This window comes from Drosophila ficusphila, unplaced genomic scaffold (assembly GCF_018152265.1).
Source record: "Drosophila ficusphila isolate 14025-0441.05 unplaced genomic scaffold, ASM1815226v1 contig_198, whole genome shotgun sequence".
NCBI classification, from domain to species: Eukaryota; Metazoa; Arthropoda; class Insecta; order Diptera; family Drosophilidae; genus Drosophila; species Drosophila ficusphila.
The window spans coordinates 9769768-9794106 of record NW_025064092.1 but is presented as its reverse complement, the minus strand read 5'-3'; the positions used below and the strand labels follow the sequence as shown (position 1 = coordinate 9794106).

At 43.3% G+C, this 24339-nt stretch overlaps 5 protein-coding genes across 11 annotated transcripts; 4 read left to right on the top strand and 1 right to left on the bottom strand.

Annotated features, from left to right (window-relative positions):
- The first annotated feature begins 2376 nt into the window (after positions 1-2376).
- On the top strand, positions 2377-6472 carry LOC108091339 (hypoxia up-regulated protein 1). 2 transcript variants are annotated; one of them, XM_017190484.1, is made up of 3 exons: positions 2377-2572; positions 3150-3463; positions 3539-6472. In XM_017190484.1, the coding sequence occupies exons 2-3, from the start codon at positions 3153-3155 to the stop codon at positions 6000-6002; spliced, it is 2775 nt and encodes a 924-aa protein (XP_017045973.1). In that variant the 5' UTR covers positions 2377-2572; positions 3150-3152; the 3' UTR covers positions 6003-6472. The 2 variants fall into 2 exon arrangements, with proteins under 2 accessions (XP_017045973.1, XP_017045974.1); XM_017190485.1 differs by having other exon boundaries at positions 3127-3463.
- Positions 6473-6647: 175 nt separating this feature from the next.
- On the top strand, positions 6648-12874 carry LOC108091347 (ubiquitin-conjugating enzyme E2 Q2). 3 transcript variants are annotated; one of them, XM_017190499.2, is made up of 9 exons: positions 6648-6722; positions 8076-8544; positions 10231-10347; positions 10411-10698; positions 10794-10868; positions 10933-11224; positions 11295-11443; positions 11517-11595; positions 11657-12874. In XM_017190499.2, exons 2-9 carry the CDS (start codon positions 8383-8385, stop codon positions 11686-11688), a joined length of 1194 nt encoding a protein of 397 aa, XP_017045988.1. In that variant the 5' UTR covers positions 6648-6722; positions 8076-8382; the 3' UTR covers positions 11689-12874. The 3 variants fall into 3 exon arrangements, 2 of the variants coding, with proteins under 2 accessions (XP_017045988.1, XP_017045987.1); XM_017190498.2 differs by having other exon boundaries at positions 6698-6722; positions 7707-8544; XR_001771388.2 differs by lacking the exon at positions 6648-6722 and having other exon boundaries at positions 7083-8544; positions 11657-11984; positions 12069-12874.
- Positions 12875-13607: 733 nt separating this feature from the next.
- Positions 13608-15790, bottom strand: LOC108091342 (U3 small nucleolar RNA-associated protein 15 homolog). 2 transcript variants are annotated; one of them, XM_017190490.2, is made up of 3 exons: positions 15735-15790; positions 15398-15559; positions 13608-15333 (listed from the first exon to the last, which is right to left on the bottom strand). In XM_017190490.2, exons 2-3 carry the CDS (start codon positions 15488-15490, stop codon positions 13819-13821), a joined length of 1608 nt encoding a protein of 535 aa, XP_017045979.1. In that variant the 5' UTR covers positions 15491-15559; positions 15735-15790; the 3' UTR covers positions 13608-13818. The 2 variants fall into 2 exon arrangements, with proteins under 2 accessions (XP_017045979.1, XP_017045980.1); XM_017190491.2 differs by lacking the exon at positions 15735-15790 and having other exon boundaries at positions 15398-15572.
- A 42-nt stretch (positions 15791-15832) lies between these two features.
- LOC108091344 (protein prenyltransferase alpha subunit repeat-containing protein 1) lies at positions 15833-18244 on the top strand. Its single transcript, XM_017190492.2, has 3 exons — positions 15833-16367; positions 16550-16938; positions 16997-18244. The coding sequence occupies exons 1-3, from the start codon at positions 16186-16188 to the stop codon at positions 17716-17718; spliced, it is 1293 nt and encodes a 430-aa protein (XP_017045981.1). The 5' UTR covers positions 15833-16185; the 3' UTR covers positions 17719-18244.
- A 543-nt stretch (positions 18245-18787) lies between these two features.
- Positions 18788-23705, top strand: LOC108091330 (UNC93-like protein). 3 transcript variants are annotated; one of them, XM_017190472.1, is made up of 5 exons: positions 18788-18936; positions 19981-20410; positions 20574-20948; positions 21614-22949; positions 23039-23705. In XM_017190472.1, the coding sequence occupies exons 2-5, from the start codon at positions 20264-20266 to the stop codon at positions 23398-23400; spliced, it is 2220 nt and encodes a 739-aa protein (XP_017045961.1). In that variant the 5' UTR covers positions 18788-18936; positions 19981-20263; the 3' UTR covers positions 23401-23705. The 3 variants fall into 3 exon arrangements, with proteins under 3 accessions (XP_017045961.1, XP_017045959.1, XP_017045960.1); XM_017190470.1 differs by having other exon boundaries at positions 21611-22949; XM_017190471.1 differs by having other exon boundaries at positions 18788-18975; positions 21611-22949.
- Positions 23706-24339: the final 634 nt, after the last annotated feature.

The window sequence follows — 24339 nt, the reverse complement described above, 5'->3', positions numbered from 1 at the left end:
GCTGCAGGGGCTGAATAAGATGGAGCTGCAGGTGCTGAATAAGAAGGAGCTGCAGGTGCTGAATAAGATGGAGCAGCTGGAGCGGAATAAGATGGAGCTGCAGGAGCTGAATAAGATGGAGCTGCAGGTGCTGAATAAGATGGAGCTGCAGGGGCTGAATAAGATGGAGCAGCTGGAGCTGAATAAGATGGAGCCGCAGGTGCTGAATATGATGGAGCTGCAGGGGCCGAATATGATGGAGCTGCAGGAGCTGAATAAGATGGAGCTGCAGGGGCTGAATAAGATGGAGCTGCAGGGGCTGAATAAGATGGAGCTGCAGGGGCTGAATATGATGGAGCTGCAGGGGCTGAATAAGATGGAGCAGCTGGGGCTGAATAAGAAGGAGCTGCAGGTGCTGAATAAGCTTGCGCCGCAGGTGCTGAATAAGATGGAGCTGCAGGTGCTGAATATGATGGAGCTGCAGGGGCTGAATATGATGGAGCAGCTGGAGCGGAATAAGATGGAGCTGCAGGTGCTGAATAAGATGGCGCTGCAGGTGCCGAATAAGATGGAGCAGCTGGAGCTGAATAAGATGAACTCTTAGCTGGCGAATAGCTTGGGGCAGAAGAAGCTGAGTATGATGATGATGCAGGTGCCGAATAGGATGGGGATGCAGGAGCTGAATAAGATGGAGCAGCAGGAGCTGAATATGATGGAGCCGCAGGTGCCGAATATGACGAAGCGGGAGCCGAGTACGATGGAGCCGCAGGTGCTGAATAGCTGGATGATGCAGGTGCCGAATAGGATGGAGCTGGAGCTGCAGGTGCTGAATACGATGGGCCAGCAGGAGCCGAGTATGACGGAGCCTTTGGTGCAGAGTAAGACGGTGCAGCAGGCGCAGAATATGACGAAGCGGGAGCTGAGTACGATGGAGCTGCTGGTGCTGAATAACTGGATGATGCAGGTGCTGAATAAGATGGAGCAGCAGGAGCTGAGTACGATGGAGCTGCAGGTGCTGAATAGCTGGATGATGCAGGTGCCGAATAGGATTGAGCTGGAGCCGCAGGAGCTGAATACGATGGGGCAGCATGTGCGGAATAGCTTGGTGATGCAGGTGCTGAATAAGAGGGAGCTGCAGGCGCTGAATACTCTGGAGCAGCAGGAGCGGAGTATCCCTGCTCCTTCGGCGCCGAATAGCTTGATTGCGAATTATAAACTACGGGAGCAGCATAAGCCTGGGCGGGAATTTCGCGAGTATGTCGCTCATCGTAGTCGAACTCCGATTGCGGAAAACCTATGTCGAACTCCTCGTTTTCGGTGGCCGGAAGCGAAACCGTGGAGGCCAAAAGGCAACTTATGGCCACAATGATCAGCAGTCGTCGTCCACACATTGCTCACTCAATTTTGACTAGCGGTTTAAAGAACTTTGCGGTTTTTATATGGTCTAGACTCGGAAGAAAACACAGATCAGCGAAATTTTCGAGTTCGAACAGAATATTGCGCAAGTGCAATTTGGTGGTTTGGATTCTCGGTGCTTCTGCCTCGCGCTATTCTGCATTTGGAACGGTTCTATTTAAATTCGCTTGATTCGATCGTTTTCCACTCACTTTTCTTTTTATTGTGAATAGTCGAGTCGGCGTTGTTTATGAAAAACTTATAATAACGGTTTTAATACTCTTTTTGTTAATTTCATGGACATTATATTAAAGCCATGAACATCATTTAAATTTTTTAATTTTAAAACATAACTAAATGGTAAGGTATTATATATTTACTCTTTTTTCTCCAGCTGTAACACATTTAAAATATGTACAATATTTTATTCAATAATCCTATTACTTTCTAGGGACAGTAATAATTGCAAAGTAATAAAACTATGTATCAGCACTTTCGCTTTTAAAGTCGGTCATCGATGGAATGCTGAGCTGTCAATATGTGGGTTGAATTGCTGCTTTTAATATAATCGAAAAGTACATATGTAATAATTTGAGAACTGCAAAGAGTTAACTACCTGTTCCGGTCTTATCTATTTTGTTTAGGTAAATTAAGGTCAAAATGTACCCTTCAATTTTTTAGTTCCCTCGGGAATTTGATACATAATGTTTTTGACTATTACTTAACCTTTTTTTATTAAAAAAAAACCTAGTTTTAAATTGAAATGTGTTATTGTGCATACATAATAAAAGAAAACAAAATCAATTTTGGTTAGCATCTGAAATGTATTTTCTGAATCAAAAACTTTCATTCTGATTTATTTTATTCAAAATTGTTTAACGACTCAAAAGCTCTCAAACTGTATCTTCACGACGATATTTTAAATCGAAACTCTGGCGCCCTATCTGCACGAATTTGGCAGCACTGCTTTTGCCAACACTGCTATCGATTGTCATGAGAAGAATCAACACGTCAACGCTGCCGCTGCTTCCTCTTCTTCATCGCGCCGACTCGACTGTGTTTTTTATTCTTCGCGAATCAAATATCACTCGACATTGTGAACTGAATAATTAAAAATTATTTGTTTTGCTGAATTAAAGTCGATTGGCAATTGGAAAGTCGCGAAGGACTTCTAAAAGCGACGAACAAAACGGGACACGTAAGTGGAAAGCGGTACTTCGCTGGAAAGGTGGAAGGATGGGCTTAGGGAAGGGGGCAGGGACACAGACAGCTGCTTGCGTTGCAAAAAAAAAAGAAGTGAACGAAAAAGAATAGCGGAAGAAATGTGGAAGTAACAAAAGGTTATTGCTCTTTTTTCCAATTTCCCAATTATAAAACCCCACAAAAGGTATACCCAACTCTTTAATTAGCCTTTACATTATTAGGGCAATGTATAAATTATAATTTCAGCTGCCACATGAGCACTACTTGGTAGGCAACAAAAAAAATTTAGATTCGTAAAAAATCTATCAAATCTGGTAAAAACCGAAGATAAATCAATTAAAGCTAGCAAAATTTTATAAGACTAATTGAAATCGAATAAATTTATTCAATGTTGTATTAACCGAGTGCAATAATTTCGTATGGATAGAATAAATTCAGGCAAAAAACCCAGAGAATCTTCTTTTTTTAATCCAATTGGACCACAATACATGTGTACTTTTTACTTCATATCTGCATAAAACATACATTTTCTTATAACTATGTCATTAGTTTATTTATTTTAACCGACACAGACAATGAAACTCCTGCTCGTTTTGAGCACCCTGCTGGCGGGGATTGCCCTTTCCCAGGGGGCCGCAGTGATGTCCGTGGATTTGGGCACTGAGTGGATGAAAGTGGGCGTCGTTTCGCCCGGAGTACCCATGGAAATCGCCCTAAATCGTGAGTCCAAGCGCAAAACCCCTGCGATTCTGGCATTCCGCGACGGAACTCGAACCATCGGCGAGGATGCCCAGACGATTGGAATCAAGGAACCCAATGCGGCATATGGATATCTTCTGGATTTGCTGGGCAAGACCATAGATAATCCCATTGTTGATTTGTATAGGTAAGTGTGGGTTTACTTTGGGCCACGTCATTGTTGGGATTTAAAATCTTATCGCTTGAATCGAATCTCCCTTAGGAAACGTTTTCCCTACTACAACATTGTGGGCGATCCTGAACGCAACACTGTGATATTCCGCAAAAGCGACACCGAGGAGTTTTCTGTGGAAGAACTTGTGGCTCAAATGTTGGTCAAGGCCAAGCAGTTCGCCCAGGAATCCACACAGCAGGCCATCACCGAGTGCGTTTTAACCGTACCAGGTTATTTTGGCCAAGCGGAGAGGGAAGCCCTGTTGTCGGCCGCCCAGTTGGCCAATCTTAAGGTGCTTCAACTGATCAACGACTATGCGGCGGTGGCCCTTAACTATGGTGTATTCCATCGCGCCGAGATCAATGAGACTGCGCAGTATTTCCTCTTCTACGACATGGGAGCCTATAAAACCTCAGCTGCTGTGGTTAGCTATCAATTGGTGAAGGATAAACAGACGCGGGAGATCAATCCTGTCGTGCAGGTCCTTGGCGTTGGCTATGATCGCACTCTGGGTGGCCTGGAGATACAGTTGAGACTGCGCGATTATTTGGCCGCCGAGTTTAATGCCTTGAAGAAGACTAAAACGGATGTGACCACCAGTCCCCGAGCTCTCGCCAAACTGTTCAAGGAAGCGGGTCGCCTGAAGAACGTCCTGTCGGCCAATACGGAACACTATGCCCAAATCGAGAACCTTCTGGAAGATATTGACTTTAAGTTGGCCGTTTCGCGTGAGAAACTGGAAGAGATATGCGAGGATCTGTGGCCCAGAGCCACTAAACCATTGGAACAAGCTTTGGCCTCCTCGCATCTCAGTTTAGATGTGATAAACCAGGTGATACTGTTTGGCGGCGGCACCCGAGTTCCCCGCGTACAGGAGACCATTAAGGCTCTCATCAAACAGGAACTTGGTAAGAATCTGAATGCCGATGAGTCCGCCACCATGGGAGCGGTTTACAAGGCAGCTGATCTATCCGCTGGCTTTAAAGTGAAGAAGTTTGTGGTCAAGGATGCCACTCTATTCCCCTTGCAAGTGTCATTTGAGCGCGATCCTGGCGAGGGAGCTGCTGTGAAGCAGGTGAAACGTGTCCTGTTCGCCCTTATGAATCCTTATCCCCAGAAGAAGGTGATCACCTTTAACAAGCACACCGATGACTTTGAGTTCTATGTGAACTATGCTGAGTTGGATCGTTATAGCAAGGAGGAGATTGCTGCCCTGGGCAGCTTGAATGTGACCAAGGTGCAGCTGAAACAGGTGAAAGAACTGCTTGAGAAATCGAAGAAGGAACTGGTGGACAATAAGGGCATAAAGGCCTACTTCTATCTGGATGACTCCGGTATTTTCCGCTGCACGGGCGTGGAGTACGTGTACGATAAGCAAAAGCCCGAGGAAGATGCAGATGATGACAGCACTTTGTCCAAATTGGGAAGTACTTTGAGCAAGTTGTTTACCAAGGAGGGTGAGGACAAGAAGGAGGATTCAGAGCAGGGCGAAGAGTCGGCCAATGGTGCTGAAGAACCAAGCAAAACTGAGGAGAGCGATAAGCTTAAGGAGGAGGAAGCCAACAGCAAGGAGCAAAAGTCTGAGGAAGCCAACAAACAAGAGGCTGAGGCCAAAAACGACACCATTAAGCTTGTCACGGTTAAATCTCCCGTGACCTATGAATCGCAAACGCAGTTTACCATTCCGTTAGCCGGTTCCGCTTATGATAACTCCGTTGCCAAATTGGCATCCATCAACAAAGCAGAGGAGCAACGTGTCCGACTGGAATCCGCCTTTAATGCCCTCGAAGCGCACATCATCGAAGTGCAGCAGAAATTGGATGAGGAATCGTTCGCCAAGTGTGCCACTGCTGAGGAGAAGGAGAAACTCCTTGCCGAATGCAGCGCTTTGGGCGAATGGCTGTACGAGGATCTCGAGGACCCCAAGGCAGAGATCTACGAGGAGAAGCTGGCGCAGCTAAAGAAGCTGTCCAATGTCTTTTTGGCCCGTCACTGGGAGCACGAGGAGCGGCCAGAGGCTATTAAAGCGCTCAAGGGTATGATCGATGGCGCCGAGAAGTTCCTGGTCACTGGTCGCAATCTTACCAAAGACACCAATCCCGAAAAGGATGTTTTCACCCAGGTGGAAATCGATACGTTGGCCAAGGTGATTACCGAAACAAATGCCTGGCTAAAAACAGAGAGTGCAGCCCAGAAAAAACTGGCAAAGAACGCTGATATCCGACTGACCGTTAAGGATATTACGGACAAAATGAGCCTGTTGGATCGTGAGGTCAAGTATTTGGTTAACAAGATCAAGATCTGGAAGCCCAAGGTGAAGCCAGCTGCTGAAAAGAAGAAGGAGGCGGAGGAGGTAGTTAGTTCGGGCAGTGGCGATGGCACCAAAACGGAAGAGCAAGCCGAAGAGCAGCAGGAGCAACCCGAAAAGGAGGAACAGCAGGAGCCTGTGGAGGAGATCACTCCAACGCCCACGGAGGAAACGGAAGCCAAGACACCGCACAGTGAGCTCTAAGGAACCGCGATTAGCATAACCAGAAGCATCCGGAGCAGCAGGAAGCCAAGTGCCTGTCTAAGGATTTGAAAAAGATTCAAATCCGGGGAATAACGGGGGGAAAAAGACGGCAATTGGTTACGAAACGGGGCGTCTTAATTTCTATGTTTTTTTTAGCTAAAGTCGGGGTTAAATTATGCTACTTCTAATCTAAACAAAAGAAAAGCAAACACAAAAACCACACACAAAGTAATGTAAACCGTAACTAAACTAAATGTGAAAACCATTTTCCATTTCCATACCATTCCGCATAGGAAATACAAGACTTGAAGAAGTACTCACACGATCCTCCTCTATGTAACCACTATATCTATCGATCTATTGTAGCGAAAGTAGCGAAACGAATTGGGTGGGGAGTGAAGAGTAAAGATCGTAATAAATTGAAATCTTAAAGATCTAAAGAGGCGAATAAAGTTTGTACTGTATTATAATCGGTTTGGACTTTTTACTACAACTATTTTATTTTCAGCATTTGGCGAACATTTAATAATAAAGAAAGAATCGTTTCTCTGCTAAGTATACACTGGGTTCGAACATTCGCTATGTGTGGCGTAAGAAAATGGTTTGGTTGTGCTACATCAGGATTTTTTAGGGAATTAACGTTTGTTCAGAAGCACTTAGGGGAAAAGCCAGCTGGTAACATTGCACAGTTTGTTGTTGGTAAAAAAAAGGTTAAAAAAGGTAAAGCGGGCGGACGTGCGTGGATCTGACTTTAATTTTCCGTGTCACAATTTTCGTTGCAGTGTGCGTGCATTATTTTGTTGTTTTTTTTTTTTTGTATTCCTGTCTTTTTAATGAACAAATTTCTGTGCTACGGGCTTGCTGACAATTACATGCAGATTTCCGCAAGTGTACATGTGTGTGTGCGAGAAGTTGGTGTTTTTTTTTGTGGCCGTTTTTCCGTTTGTCTGTGTTTCTTTTAGTGCTTTGTGCTCCGTGCAAACAAAGGATTTGTTCTGGAGCTCCATGCACAGTTAGTTTTTGCTTTTGTCGCTGTTTTCGCTTAAATATTGATAAATGATTAAAACTCAAGTTGCAGACTTCGTGTGTGTGTGCGTGTGTATGCAATGATGAAAAGTCAGACGAAAGAGTGGGGCAAAAGGGGAGAACGAGAAAGAGAAAAGGAGGAGAGCAAAAGCAGTGGGCAGAGGGAAAACAGTTATGCAGCTGTGCACAGTGGAGCCTCGGCAAAATGATTGACTCAGTTTTCAATTCACGATTCCCAATTGCGCCCACATTCGACACTATCCTCTTTGTCATGGATTTTCTTCGTCTGTCTTCATTTTTCTTTTTTAAACTCAAGTTTGTGTGAGCAAACGAAAATAACAAACGCAGCAGAAACGAGCAAAGAGAACGACAATGTTAAGAGGAGGAAGAAAAGAGGGGCCAAGAGATATATGCAAAATTTGTTTTTTTCGCCGATTTCCAATCGGTTTTTTTTTTCGATTATTTTTGATCGTTGCGTGGGCAAGAAGAAGACCTGCTGTGCGAGAGGGAGGGATAGCTATTTGCACAAGTGTGCGTGTCAGGTTTTGTCTGTTGCGAGTGAGTTGTGTGTGTGTAAGCCAATTGCGGTTTCTGGCTAGCCAAAACAAAAACAACAACAATAATAGAACATCTAACAGCAAGCCAAGTGAAACACGTGTTTAAAAGTCATATTTACAGTTTTAAGTTTTTGAATTCTAACAAACCAACACAAAAAAACTGAACTGAAATAGAAAAGCATAAGAACACGGTAATAAGTCGGGAAAATCAAAGTGCAAAACTGAACACAAAAACCCACAGAGTGCGAGCGAGATAGGAAGAAAAAGAGAGCGCATGCTGGGCGCCGCAGGAGTAGAAGAAGCAGTGAGAGTGAAGTTTACTGGAAGTGAAGTGAAAAGAGGAGAGCGAGAAGAGACCCAGCAAAAACAACAAAGAACAATTAGGCGACTAGAAATCTGTTGTCTTTTTAATCTACCTCCAAACATAAGAAAAAGAAAAAGGAATTCTAAAAAGCACAATAACTTAATGTTTATAATAAAAAACTAATAGTAAACCCAAAAAAGAGTGAAACGGGACAACGAGCTGCTGGAGAAACGCCATCTACCGTGGGCAACGGAAAACAGCAGCTGACAGACGGAGACCGTAAAGGAGAGTGGCAAGCACGCAAAGGAAAAAAATAAGCTTTATTTGCCTGGAAGTTAGAAAGAGGGATTTAACGGCGGGGGCGCTAGCTCCCTAAAACTCCCACAAATAACACAAAAATCTTCCGATCGGACCAGGAAATATAATCATATTAGCCAAGTAAACGACACAAAAAAAAGAACCTAGACCATTTGTCTCTTGCGCTCGCCACAAGATGGCGTGCCTTAACACCCTGAAGCAGGAAATCAAGACTTTGGAGAAGATCTTCCCAAAGAATCACGAGCGCTTTCAGATCCTTAATTGCAGTGTCGATGAACTGCTCTGCCGATTTATCGATAAGAATGGAAAGCGCTACGATATCCATGCCAACATAACGGTAAGTTTTTCTTTAGTTCTTACAAATTGTCTCATTTACGCATATTAAAAGAAGTAGAAAATTAACCATCTCTTCTCCATGAGAATAATTTTAAATAAAATTTCTCAACAAAATTAAGTTTTATTGCAACGTATGTTTTTTAAAACACTAATCAGGTTTTTTTTTTTGTGTGTATCAGTCTTGTGTCCAGACATTCACTCCATCTATCGTTATCGACTATAGATAGTGGTTGAGGTGTACGAGTAGTGCTCTCATACTGTTTTTAAATCATTTGGAGCTGGGTGGGAAACCTCTACAGTTTAGACCCGGCATTTTTTATTACCCACTCCACTCCATTCCACTTATGTATATGGCGATTGTATGACTTTTTATATATAGACTGCAAGTAAAGCAAGTGATCCGCCTGTTAAAGCCTGAGGTTAATGCTTTAATGCCTTTCAGTAACTGCAGTTTTCACTTTGCATCCTAAGCAATCTTTAGACAATAAACATCGATTTTTGGGGGAAAAATAGATTTAAATCTGACTCAAAGATTAGTTAAATTATGAGATAATCTTTGTAGCATCTTCATTATTTTGCTGCCCTTCAGCAATTTTATCCCCTTTCAATTCTTCTTTCTTCCTCGAAATAGTGCTATCCTTGTCTTGTTTCTGATTCTACTCCTTTCTTGAGTTTTACTTTATCGGTTCTCTCCTTCTCTTTTCAACGCTTATGCGTGTAAATATGTGTATATTCTGTGCCGCTTCTTTATTCCCACGGTGCTCAGATGAGATGATATATACATATAATATATATATAAGTTTATAATATATACATATTTAGTAGTCGATGCCCTTTGGCCGTTCTCTTAGGTTCGTTCTCTTAGTGCTCTTCCTTTTGTTGGGGCCAAATATGATAATATTTGCTAAGGCCGCCAGGATATTCATACATATGTACATAGTCGAAGGCCTTGATAATATTTATGTTTCGGCAACATTGCCTATGTGGGTGGCCCAATCATTCCTTTACTTTGAAATGCAAAATGTTACCCTTTTTATGGTGTGATTCATTGCACCCGATCATCGGCTCTGTCTGTTTTCTGTCCACTGATCCCCGGCTTGGTTCAACGATCTAATTAAAGGTTATAATTTCGTACTTGCTGTCGAATTCAGTTCTGTATCGTTCATTATTTGTTTATTTACATATGCATGCAAAGTAGCCTTAACGACTACGTCGACAAAATTCACCTGAGAACAACAACAACACACGACAAACAACGAGAATGAAAATGAGAGAGATCTTTTGTCTGATTCCAACTGCCAAGTGCAAAGCCTAAGTCCTTGACCCACCCCACACACGCGATTTGCTAGGTCCACCCCCTTTGGCTAAAAACACAGATATAGTATAAAATAAGTTTGAAGGCAGAGCTAATCATCAAAAACCGATTTAAAAAAAAAAAAACTATTCAAAAATTATCAGTTGATATTTTTCCCAAATGCCTATTTATAACTTTTTCTGTAGGCAAGTCAGGCCTTATCAGCTTAATTTTATTGACATCGCGTAAGAGGCAAAAGGAGAGATAAAAAGAAAATTTTGTTAGCTAGAATGTTTTTAATGGCCGACTTAAAATAAGTATGTGGTTGTCAAGGGTTTTTTTTTTCACTCTAAACCAGATATTTTAATAAATTTGTTGTTGTTTTTTCTTCAGGAAACGTATCCATCGTCGCCACCAGTTTGGTTTGCCGAAAGTGAGGAGACGAGCGTCACAAATGCAGTTCAAATACTTAGCAATACAAATGGACGTGATAATCACGTGATTAATCAAGTGAGACTCCTTAACGTTTAAAACTTTAAAACTGGTTGAAATTATAAAACTGATATTTTACAGGTGGGCATACTGCTGCGTGAGCTATGCCGACTTCACAACGTTCCACTGCCACCCGACATCGATAATTTGGCCCTGCCGCTGCAAACGCCGCCGCCATCTGCTTCTCCACTTCGCTGTGAGCAGAGATCAGGAGGCGGTGGAGCGGGTGGCGGTGGGGGCCCTCACGGCAACGAGGAGACCGACTCGGATCAAGAGGAGATCGAAGATCCCATCGCAGAGAGCGAGCAGGAGAGCGAGGGCGACGAGGACTTGCCGCTGGAAATGGATGATGTACGAAGTACAAACAAGGTAAGAAAATATCGGGATTATACAGTGCCTGGTATCAGTATAAATATTAACATATGTGTAAGCTAATATGACTTATAAATTTTTCTGAAATGCAGAAGGACGACATGGAAGTGGAACATCTAGCAACTCTAGAAAGACTGCGTCAAAGTCAAAGACAAGACTATCTAAAAGTGAGTTAAAAGGGGGTTTAATTAAAAATGTGTCATTTATTCTAAATGATTACCTTGATTTTAGGGTTCCGTTTCGGGTTCCGTGCAGGCAACCGATCGATTAATGAAAGAATTACGTGATATTTATCGATCGGACGCCTTCAAGAAGAATATGTATTCAATTGAACTCGTAAACGAATCGATTTACGAGTGGAACATACGCCTCAAGTCTGTCGATCCGGACAGTCCGCTGCACAGTGATCTGTTAATGCTCAAGGAAAAGGAGGGCAAGGACAGCATACTACTAAATATTCTTTTCAAGGAGACGTATCCCTTCGAACCGCCATTTGTGCGCGTTGTTCATCCGATTATCTCAGGTATGAATGCAATTCAGTATCAGTAAGTCTTATAACTTAACTTATTTGATTTTTATCTTCTATTGATTAGGCGGGTATGTGCTCATCGGCGGTGCCATCTGCATGGAATTGCTGACCAAACAGGGCTGGAGCTCTGCCTACACCGTGGAGGCGGTAATCATGCAAATTGCAGCTACCCTCGTCAAGGGAAAAGCGCGAATTCAGTTTGGGGCCACTAAGGTAAAGCAATTGTTTCAAAAAGCTTTGTAATCTCATTCCTTAAATCTCTTGTATAACCATTTTGTACAAACAGGCACTGACCCAGGGCCAATATAGTTTGGCACGAGCCCAGCAGAGTTTCAAGTCGCTGGTGCAGATTCACGAAAAGAATGGTAATTTTAGCAGTAATATAAATTAAAAAGAGCATTCATTTTATTGACAACCTTTTCACAGGCTGGTTCACACCGCCCAAAGAGGATGGCTAATTCAGAACAGTCCCCAGATGCACATCTTTTTTAGAATAGCTCATGCCACAACCAACACAAACCCATCCAAGCGCCTACGGTCCGTCGGAATTACCTTATCCTCAACCGCCAAGCACACATCCCACTCTAACATTCAGTTTGATATGATATCTGATCTGGTCAGGAACAATTTGGACGGAGCTGCCGAACCCCAAGAAAAAGGCCCACATCGTTGATGTTTAATTACACTTGAAAAACAAAAAAACAAGCACACCTTTGTAGTCGCTGTTAATGTTCTGTTGCAAGTTAATTCATATGTATGTATATGCCACACTCGTCTTTGTGTAGTGTGTAGTCTTTTAACCAAATCCCCCTGACCTAAAATAGTGTATCTTGTACAGTGTCTAGAAAACTGGAGCTGATTAGAATGAAGCAGAGTTAGCAGAGAAATACACAGCCGAAGAGTGTAAAATGTGAAGGCAATATCTGTTATGTATATGAGTATAATTTGTAATTTAGAAATGTAAATGTAGTGGCTTGAAAACCTTTCAAACGAACACCACCCGCAACCCCTGCACACACTCCAAACACACACGCCTAAAATGTAAACTAGTTATAACGCCTAACTGTATTCTTATTTTAACTTAACGAATCCGTGGTATCTTATATTTTTCTCTTTACAAACAAAAAAAACGGCAAGTTGGCAAAAGTGTCGATGTGTTGTCGATCGTAATAGATATATATACCTATACATACATATAAATATAAATATACATAAATATAAAGGTAAAGATATATATTAAAATTAGCGCGAAAGTTTAGCTTAAGCAGAAAATACAGAACGATGTGTCGAAGATGAGCAAATTCTAAGTGTAAATTCGTCTTTCCAAATAATCGTAAAATAAAGTAAACCTAAATCTAAATCTACAAAAAAAAAATAATTAATGAAGAAGAGCTAAAATATAAAGCGAAATCGAGAAGATGAGGAACGCAAAATATTTGCATTTGTAATATGCATGAAAGTAAAAAAAACAACAAGTTAATTCGAGGGCAACTGTTTTGCTGTCCATATTATCATGTTTTTTTTTATTCGTACAACGGCAGAAAAAATTTCAGTGTATATTTCAAAACGAAAATTGGCAAGCACGACGAAATGTTCATTTTAAGTATGTATTTAATAAAGAAGATATATACATGCAAAAAAAAATTGTTTATTTTGACTTTTGATCCCTTTTTTATACCCTTGCAGAGGGTATTATAATTTCAGTCAGAAGTTTGCAATGCAGTGAAGGAGACATTTTAGACCCCATGAAGTATATATATATATCTTGATCAGCATCACGATCTGAATCGAAATACGCCTGTCTGAAATCAACAGAAAATTTTCAAGAATTGTTTATTGGAAAACTGTTTGATTTTGTGATCCTATTGGTTTCATTTTTTCTATTTTTGCAAATAACATGCTAAATGTTTCTCTTAGAAACTGTTTCCGGTTTTTGGAAGTGTGTGTGTGTTTGTGAAGTGGTTCCTTTTACTGGACTCCACTCTAGGATGCAGTGCATCGTCCCCTGACTTGGTATGGATTTTTAAAATTAATAAATTTTAATATGATTTTAACTCATTTCAGTTGCAGGTGCTGCTGATCACTTCCTGCTTTTAGTGGCCTATAGGATGCACCGCCTCCAAACCCAATAAGGTGAGTAAAATTTTTAAAATTAAGTAATCACGTGGCCATGTAAAAGCAATTAAAATATTCAATATATATAGCTTGTTGGGCTATGTATTGGCTATGTATTATTGCCTCCAAAAAGTGATTGGACTCGTTACTTTTGGTCATCAGGTGCACAAAACAGTGTTTGGTTCATAAAAAAGTGAAAAAAATCGACCCCAAAATCGAAACCAAACTAAGAATGCAGTTTATTATAATAATGCCACAAGCATTGTGATTTGATTTGATTTTTTTATTCAATAAATTCTAGAAAATTCTAGGTTGTTAGCCAGTTACACGAACTCTTATGTGCTTATATTTAATACAATTAAAATAATGCGTTTAAATTTTAACAATCTAACTTCGTCTCATTTTTTCTGAGAAAGTGATATTCCTAATCTAGCAAACGGACTGCCCAAATTGAATAGCGGTGGAGGTCCGGGTCAATCGACTGAAACAACGTACTTTTTCGCCGCCGAAGAAGGCTGCATTTTGGCAGGCTTGACCACCGCATAGGTTGGCTTTTGGGCTACCTCGCCATTTTCCATTGAAACGCCAATAAGCATGTCCATGGCGCCCTTTAGACGACTCAGTTCGGCGGTTAACTTTATCTCCGTCTGAAAAGCGGCAGATAGACGCTCTAGGGCCTCCATCAACTGGTGACTGTAGACCACCAACTGCCTCTCGAAGACATCTAACACGGTGCTGGCGGCCATCATTAGAGGACGCATAAATTTTATCTCACCCAAGTGCAGGCACACAAAGTTAATAAACTTAATGAGCACTTTATCGGGTCGATCGGTAAGAGCTTTGTCCAGAGATCTTCGATGCAGCAGATCCGTAATGACTGCCACTACCAGTTCCGGCTGTTTTTCCATTTTTTGCGGCACCATCACATCATCCAATGCTTTCTTGTGGTTAAAACTACGCAGATGCACATCGAAGGTTTTTAGTCCCGTACCCTTGACTCGCTCTTTGATAATGTGATCCACGTCCTGGGTGTTGTTAGGCTTTATCATTTCCTTATAAACCTTGCGAGACCGTTCCGCACGTATCTTCTTCAGATTACTGGGCTTATTATCGACAAGCATGCGGCGAATGGAGACCAAACCGTCGACCATTCCAGCCACAACAGCCTGATCTTTACTAGCCACTGCCAAGCTGACTACGGCATTGGGATAGGTCAAAGTGTGAACAGTCTTGTAGGTGCTCACATCGTAGATTTTGACATGCCGATCCAATCCGCCCGAGAAAAGCCTTTTACCATCGGATCCAAGCCGTAGGCAGGTTACCGTCTTGTGATGTTGCGACATCATGGTGAGCAACCGACAACCGCTTATCATATCCCAAACGCGTACTTGGCTGCCACCAGCACTAATGAAGATAGAGCCTGAAGGCAGGAACAACAGGGACTCAACCGGTGCACCATGATCCACTGTACGCTGCACCGCCGTCTCTGCTCTCGTATCGTAAAGGTTGATCTTGCCATCGTAACCGCCGGAGATGAACATGTGCGACGTCTGCGGATGCATGGCCCCGGCACGAATGTAATCCGTGTGCGAGTCCCCGTAGGTCTGGACCACCTTCTCATTGGCCACATCCCACAGGCGGACCGTCTTGTCATCACTGAAACTGGCCAATTGTAGCTTGTCCGAGGTAAAGAATGTGCGATGCACTGGTGCCGTGTGTCCCTTATACAGGCGTAGGATGTTCCGGCTGGTGGTATCGAACAGCTTGACGTGGCCCTCCTCGTCGCCGGCGGCTAGAAGTCGTCCATCCTGCCGGAAGGTGGCTCCATAGGCGGTCTTTTGAAATCGCGACAGATTTTTTACCACGAGCTTGGTCACCAAACTGTATATTTGTACTCGCACCGAACATGTCAGCACAAAGTTGTCTGGATCACTGGGGCTGATGTCAACATAGTCAATAGTGTTGTGCTCCTTCAAAAGTTCCGGTTTCTGAAACGATTTTGTGAAATCTTTTCATTTTGTAGATAACTTGTTAATCTGGTTGATCACTTACCGCCAATTTGTCCCAGTAAACCGTGTCTGGAGTTGCCTCCTGCGCCTGCTGCTTAAACCGCCGTGTGTTTAGTGGAAAGAAGGTGCTCTGCATCCTGGCTATTTGTTTTGTTATCCTCTTCTAGTGATGACCTTTTTCGCGCGCACGTGTTCCACCAATAAACTGCTGAACAAAACTGAAATGAATTAGTGTAACCAGGCGCAACCAGTGGGTGATTGGTAATCACAACGTGATTATTTATCAATGGAATTAGAAACATCAATTGAAAGCAAATTGTATTCCTGACGCTTATTAAAAAAATATATTGACGTTTAATACAATCTGCAATTGAATTTACCCCATTTTCCTAGATTTCTTCGCTTGGCGAAGGTTACACTATTGCCGGCTACCTATCGATAACCGGGGTACGTGCGTGCGGTATTGTTATCGGTGCGTGTGCACAGCAAAACACATGTTTGCAAAAACAAAAATAATAGAAACAAACTAGCAACAACATATGCTCGCAGTCCTTAAAAAAGAAAAGAAAACATTTACAGGTTTACGACCCGCGGGAGAACCGTGCTATTCGGGGAACAAGCCAGAGTGACAGCCCCTAGCGCTGGGCACTAAAATAATAGATCTCGAGCCCCGACTTTAATTGAAATTTATTTGTTGTGATGCGGCCGTTACTGGGGGTTCCATAAAGCCATAGCCAGGGTCTCCAGTTGTCTCCACCATCCATCCTCCTGCTCCCGAAACCTTAATTAACCGGAGGCATTGAGCATGTTAAGATTAATTGGAGGCAATCAATGTGCCTAGGAACTTCGAATCGAACGGAAGGGAAGCGAGTTCCGCGCAGAATAAACATCCACATCGAAATTACCCTGGTCAAAATATTAAATTCCATGGAGGAGGAACGCAACGAGAAGAAGGTCCTTTGCGAGAAGATCATCAGGGACATTAATGCGGTGTTCCTCAAGGATCAAGATCTGTAAGTGTATTAAACCATTGATAGATATATTCAAAGCTTTGGATTGTGTCCCCTGCTGATTTATTAGAGGTCATGGAATCCATTAATCATAGGCTCCCAAAAATTTTTAAGTTCTAAGATGAAGTCAGAAAACGATTGACTTAAACTAATATATATAATCTGAAAATATCTTACTGCTTTAGCGCTTCCTTCGAGATCATACCCAAGGAGACCAACTGCAACAAGTCGCCGGTGGTGCATGTGGAGCACAATCTCGGTCTTGAATCGTGGTGTGCCCAGCATGTCTACGACCATGCCCACCGCACCCTTATCTCCCATCGTCGCCAGACTTCGGCCCAACAGCTGCGAACGCTCCAGCAACAGCAACAGAGTGATTCTCTGGCGAAGTACCTGAATGTGGCCCTTTTAATCAATCCGGATGTGACTACTTTCTGGCACATTCGCCGCCAGTTGGTGCAAAAGAATCGGCTGAGCATTAACAAGGAGCTTCAGTTCTCAGCCCTCGTGCTCTCTATTAAACCGAAGTCGAATGAGGCATTTGCCTACCGCCGCTGGCTGTACTCCTTCCAAAGTGATTATAAATAATTGTTTTAGGAAATTAGCACTCTTATCCTTCCTTTTTTTGTCAGGTGCGGATGCCATCGACTGGCCCAATGAAATCGGGATTTGCGAAAGAGCCGCCGATAGATGCGCTAGTAACTACCACGCCTGGTCGCATCGCCAATGGATCCTGCAGAGCGGCCCCTGTCTGCTGCAATCGGAGCTCCTACGCACAGAGAAGTTTATGCGCAAGCACATCAGCGACTACAGCTGCTATCATTATCGCCAGGTGCTTTTAAATCGCGCCTTTGAACTCAACTTTGCCCTACCTAACGATTCCAGCGCCAGTGGCTCTGCGTCGTTGGCCAGTCTGCAGCAATTAATGACCAATTATGGATTGAAATGCGAAGCCAAGGCAGAGGATTTGCTAGAGCTGCTGGTGCCTCATGTAGACCGGTGTTCCATAAGCAACCAAAAGTTCAAATCATTTCTTTACTGCTGCAATGTGGCCGCCAACGATATCCGGTTGTGCGCGGAACAGCGGTTGATGTACGGACAACGGGATTGCTTTGAACTGCATCGCCGGGCAGCCCTGAAGTTTATCGTTGAGCAGTGCGTTCGCCTGCAGATGGGTTTGACCAGCGGACATCCATTGCCCATGGTGGCTGAAGATCTGCGCTTGTATTTGAACAACTTCGACTTTGAGAAGCATCCGTTTTTGAATGCCGTTCGGCGCGAGGAATCCTCCCTAGGCGGCAAGCACCGGCGCTGGTGCAATCTCCACCTGAGCTTTGGTTATCCGACCGATTAGACAGCGGGACCTGAATAACGTTGAGAAGAAGCTCAAATCAATCTACCCCAATAGGAAAACTTACGCTCGTTACTTGTTTCTGTTTTCCATCCGTTTCAAATTGTGGCAAGTGTTTTTTAAAACTTTCAAATTGTATTACTTAATAACAAAGTAGTATTACCCATCTTAATTTAGTGTTCTGAACTAAAAAAAATAACTTTGACAAAAAGACTGTTAATTGTCTTTAACGGCCACAAAAAGAAATAAGAAACAAATTTCAAACGGATTTGGAAACGGAAAACAGTTTTCTATACATATACTCTATATTGTACACCCCAAAGACACAGTTTAACTAGCCCGATATGACAAAGGACTCTTGATAGTCCACCAATCGCATTTCGATATCTGTTAGCTTTAACTATAATTCTGTTTAATCTGATCTGTATTCAGATGTACCATTTAACCAATTATCGCCATGCCATGCACGTGTTTGTTGTTAGCCAATTTGCAGTTAGTTTTTAAATAAATCAAACCAATAGCAGCTCAATTTTTGGGTCAGTATTTGTTATCCTCAGCACAGGGAGAAATTTGAATAATTCGTATTGTTTGGCCATATATTTCATGATGAACAATATTACATAGTTTTGTTGATGTTTATCTCTAAACAAACTAAAACCAAGCCAAATGATATATCTCACGTTAAACTACCTTTTATTAATTTAAACGAATAAATCAAAATAAATAACTTTTTGAGAATGCATAAAAAAGGTGCAAGATAGATTCCTTAAATATAACATGTCGATAGGATCTCCTTAAGATATTTTGTAAAGAAATCGTAATATTTTAACTTAATAGATACTGTAATTTTAAAAAATGTTATTTAACCAAAATAATCAAATTGAAAACATTCCTTTTAATATCCACTTAAAATGCATCGCATAGGGTTTGGTTTCCCTAGGATATAATATCGCATTATATTGTTTTTTGTGGCGGTGCAGCCACCCCTCCTCGAATTGGCTGGGCTTTTCAGATGTCAGTGCGCATGTCAGGCATGCGAGATGCTGCAGAAGGTCCGAGATGACAACAATTTCAGCATCGGACTCAGAATCTCCAGACCCGTAATCCCTGCCAGCTTTTCAGTGTGTTTCTGGAGCAGCTTGCGTGCGGCGGTGTTCTTGTTCAGTGTTGAGTGGCTAAAAGTGCTGGATTGTTTAGAGGTTTAAAAACCATTCTTGACCCGTAAGAAGTGCATATACAAGTTATCCGTAAAACTTTAAAGTAATTAATGGTGTTTTCATTTTGTCAAACAATGTACATACATAAAAATGTTTTCAAGAGGGCAGAGTGTGTGTGCTGCTTCAGATGTGGCTGGTTTTTGTGCCTATCTTTGTTTGATTTTTAAAATATTCATATACGCTTCTCATCTGGCCTTTTTGCATTTGTTATCTCTTCCACTTCAGTTTTTTGCAACCCCTTAGGGGCGTGGGCCCAAAACTGCGCCTCAATTGGAGCTCTTTTTTTTAGATTTGTGGGTGTGGGGTGCTCAGGGCAAGTCTGTTTATGAGTTGATTATGAGCTGCAAAATTGTAGGCCATTGTCTTCAGGCCTTGTTACCACCAAGGACCCTTCGATCTCGTCCTGGCCCGGGTATATATACCCCGGAATATGGAATACCTGACCCTGGGGACGCCTGCACATGTGTAGATAACTCAAAATGGACACACCTGATGATTTTGTGCTAGTGTGCGTGTGTGCAAAATTCCTAATACCATGAGAGCTACACCCACGCCCGCAGTAATAGCAGCGCAGTTTAATTCGCATAAGCGCATTGACTGCTAGGAGAGTTGACCATTACCAAATGAAATTTGTTGGTGATGTTTGATTTGCGGAACTTGTTTCAAATAATGTTTGGACTTTTTTGACTACTTCTGATTAAGGTCTTTAAATTGCTGTTCCGTTTTGGTATCCCTACTAAATATTAAAAATAATTTTTTACACAAAATTAATTTTTGTTTTTCATGACTGCATGTACCCACACATGTACATATGTAGGACAGTATGTCGTGAATAACGGTGGGTCGCATGGCCCACATAAGTATGCAATGCATGTACGCTCTTTGGACGTGTGCGAGTGTGTGTGCTATGTTAAGCTAGAATTACGTGGGTGCCTGTGCGGGTGACAGTTCCCAGGTGCAGGTGACAACTTGATAACAAACCGATAGGTGGCGATACCATTTGAAACCCCAAGACTTTTTTATTTCCTGTCTCTTTTCTATTTAACAGGCATTCCACTGCATCCGAAACTATATTTGTATTGCTGACATACGTATATACGGCAGCTGGAGAGGAGTGGCATGTCGTCGGCAGACAATGAACCCGGCCATACTGAAAGGACAATAATTTGACTGGTCTGGTCTGGAATGCCAGTGGAGGAGCAAAGCGACCGGGAGCGCAGCATGATGAGTACGCCATTTTGGAACGATGCCAGTTATGGAGTCGCAGCAGCTCTAAAATCCACATAACTCCTCGACGATAAGATTCGATAAGTTGGCAATAATCGGCGGAAATGGGCAGTCTGCCGAATCTTCATGAACTGGAGGAGGCGGAGCGCAAGCGGGAGAAACGACGGGAATACGAACTTTTGCTGGAGCAGCGCGCCCGGGACACAAGTCGTGAGCGGGAGCGTCTCTCCGCTTTTGCTCGGCAGCGTAAAGTAAGTTATTTAACTAATTCAATCATTATATTATAATCATTTAATTTTTGGTTAATTCACGCTTATTGGGTTCATTGGGTTACTGGTTCTTTGTTTATCTACTTGAATTTTTGGGCGTGCAATTTAAACTTTTATGATACATTTCATTATTTTGAACCCACAGCAATCCTCGTATAATGCCTATATAATGGCTGGTCTGGGGATTGGCGGAGGATCCTTGAGCCTGACTGCCACCGGAGGAGCAGCCACCGGAAATGGAGAATTGCCAAGTGGCAATGGAACGAATGCTGGAAAATCGCAGAATGTCCAGACACTGGGCACAGAAACTGTTTTGGCCACCAATTCGGTTGCACCGGTGGCTACCAGTGGCTTTGCGATGCTGGGAATGAGCAAAAAGTATGCTCCACACTCGCACCACCATCAGCATCACCAACATCAGCACCACCAACATCGTCATTCCCTGACCACCAGACACCGAGTACTCCGCACAAGAAGCTCTGGAGGAGCCCAGAATGTCTGGGACGAGCAGATGATGGAGGTAAGTGATTAAAGCCGTACGACATTAACTAGTATTCACAGGTGCAATAGATTTTTCGATCAGATCCCTGATTTTCATTCTTTATAAATCAGATTTTATCCAAATCTTTCGGCTGGGCCAAAGTGATACAAAATGATACCTTAAAATTGACATTGTTATTCCTTTTTTGTTGTGTGGTGGTTGCCAAGGGCACTTGTCACTTATTAATAGTCAGAGTGCAGCAACGAGGTAATGGACATTGAGGTTGAGCTGGCTTTGCCTTGGACACTTGACCATCTTGCGGCTTATTGTCGACAAAAAAGGTGGTCGGCGGTTCCTGATGGGTGGATGGGCAGATGTCAGAGTTTGTAAACGGATTATCTTTCCGACTTGCACAACAAGTAATTAAGTCGAACCTGGCTGGCATTTCCATTTTCATCCTTAGCTCCATTCTTCCCACTCAACTGTAATTGAAACCCAAGGTTGTCGGTTGCAATGCTTTTTTCCTTTAGTCCTTGAGTTCCTGTTAATTCATGGTTGCCATTAAGTGCTTTTGTGCGCTGGTCGACTTTTCAATTGTGAAACTTCAATCTGATCGTTTTAATACTGATTTACCACAAAAGAAACCCTTATTTATCCTTTGTATTTATATTAACTTCCATCTTTTTTCCTATACTTTCCAGCAGCACTTGACAACTTACTCGCCGTCGCCTATTTCGACCCGTTCGCATCGAATAAATCCGGTATCCTCGTACCAAGTGCAGGCTGCCCTGGCTGCCTCGCGTCGTCGGGAGTCTATAAACAGCTCCATCGGGGCCACATCCATTCGGAGATTAATAACGCTGAACAACCGGAACTGCAGGCACAAGGTATCCGCCCAAGTGCGTCAGAAGGTGTGGCGACAGTTCAGCTGCCTGAGCTTGGCCCACGGATTGATGAACTGCGTCCTGCTGCCGGTGATGGCGCTCCAGGGATCCAATGCAGTGTGGCACCATCGGGAGCAGTGGTTGCGCCTCGGACCGGAGTTTGGATCCCTGCTGCTGAGTGCTCTTTTTCTGGTGGCTGCCGGGATGAGCCTGCCCAGCATCCGGGTCATGAAACGATATGGTTATGGCTCCCTCTTGGCGGCCAACTCTGTGGCAGTGGTTCTATTCCTCCTGTCGCATCTGTACGCCTCCATTTACACCCTTCTGCCCGCCTATTTGCTGTTAGGCGTGACCCTGAGCGGATCTGCTTGCTCCAAAGCGGCATTGATTGTTCATTTCGGAGGGAAACTAAGTTGCTCCTGCGAATCACAACAATCTCAAGCGGCGGTAGATGTCCTGCACGAAGAACATAAGATGTTTTGCAACCGCGATCAGAAGGTGCGACGTTTGGCTAGGTGGTTCCGTGTTTCGCAGGATCTGGGACTCATCGGAGGAGCCCTTCTAGCATCCTTTTTGCTAGCTTGCAGCGATGGAGATTTCACGGGAGATTGCTCTGGACTGGTTTACTACGGAAACGAGAGCTGGCCACCACAGTTGAGGGATTTCTACAACCGAAACGAACATGGCGACAGGATCTGTGGGGCAGACATGTGCCCTTTAAGGGTACAATCCCTGCTGGCCGTGGGTTGGGCCAACGGCAGCTCCATACCCAGTTCCATTTACGCCGGCTTCATCGAAAGTGAGCCCCGGGTGGCTGGGCAATCGCTGCTCTCAGTTTATATATTATTCTCGCTTATATCCTTGATCCTTTCGCTGATTATGATGGTGGATAAGGTCCAAACGACGGGCCCATCGCGACCGGAGCGTCTGAGGGATGTGAGCATCACGGATACCCTGCTCTTTGCCGGTCCCTTGGCGTATTTCGTGGGCACAGAACAAGCCTATATGTTAGGTGACTTCCTAAGAGCATTCGTCACCTGCTCCTTAGGCATTGGAATGATTGCCGGAGCTCTTATTGGCATGGGCTTGATGCAGCTCATCGTTTCTTGCACTTTAAGTATGCTTTTGAGGCACGTCAAAAGGATCGTCGTAATATGTAAGTATCATATATACATTCATTGTTTCATCTTCAAAACATAAAAAATGTGAAAAATAATAAATCTCATTATTTTTTCTATTTTTCAGTGGCTGGTTTTTTCTTTCACTCCTGTCTGCTGTTGGCGCTGTCCAGTTGGAAGCCCTCAAGTGATGATAGTGCCCTCTTCTACGTAATCGCCGCCTCGTGGGGCGCCTGCAATGGGATGTGGGAGACTCTCCTGCTGTCACTAGTCACCCTCAACCATGCCGGCCATGTCACGGAGGTCCAGGCTCCGCTGCAGGCCCTTCGATTCCTGGGATTGGGACTAACGTTCGCCGGACACGGCTTCCTCTGCGAATCGCTGAAGATTATTGCCTTGGTGGTGCTCCTGGTAATCAGTGTGCCGCCATATGCCACATTAGAAATCCGACTGGAGGCCCAGCGGAAGGCCACGCTCGTCAGTTTATGACGCAGCATCTTCAGCTAGTCCCGACGGATTCGACGGGATGTCGTGGCCCGGACGCACACCATGTGACATGTTCTGGTTAAGGAAATGGACTCGACTCCGGATCCGGATCCGGATCCGGGCCCAGATCTAATCCAATCGCAGCCCGTCAATATTGAACGAGAGACCCAAGTCAAGCGACGCAAGTTACACTTCAGTATTTCAAAGCTCTGCGGGCAGCAGTTGGGGGCTAAGGATAGGAATTCTGTGAAAGAATAGCTGTATCTTTAATTTCAGCTAAGTTTCAAGTTAATTTTTAGATGGCACACTATTCCGTTTTGTGGTGTTCTCATTTTGTTTATAGTTGTTTCTGCTGGTGTATAAATTGATGGGCGCTTATGCATTAATTCTTTCTTATTGGCATCAATAAGCTTCGAAATTCAAATGGTTTGCCTACTCAAAACTACTGCCCCGCGAGCTTAGAGATTAAGAATAGCCCCTTCGATATATGTGCATTCTCAATTTGTAGCATTTGCCAGTGCCAGTAATGTTGTTCCATGTCTATAACCTATCTATTAAATAGAGAGAACGTAAGCGAAAGAGACAGAGACAGTGCGGGGGAAGAGCTTTATGAGCCACAATAAGCATGTAGCATGTAGAACGTTATATATATATCCGATCTGAGATGATACGATATCAATTGATGTATCTACACAAATATGTATGTATTTGCCAACAGGGCCTTAGTCCATATGCTGCCCAGAAAATGGTTTTTGTGCCATCAATGTGTACGAGTGTTTCCTAAAGTAGGTCCTATATTAAATTCGAACTCCAATTCGCAATTCCCAACCCAAACCCATCCGGTCCAGAACAAGTGTATGTTATGTAATTGTGTTTAATCGATGTTTTGTGCGTTATGTAGGTTTCAAGACCCTCAACGTTCACCTGTCTAGAGGTATGCAC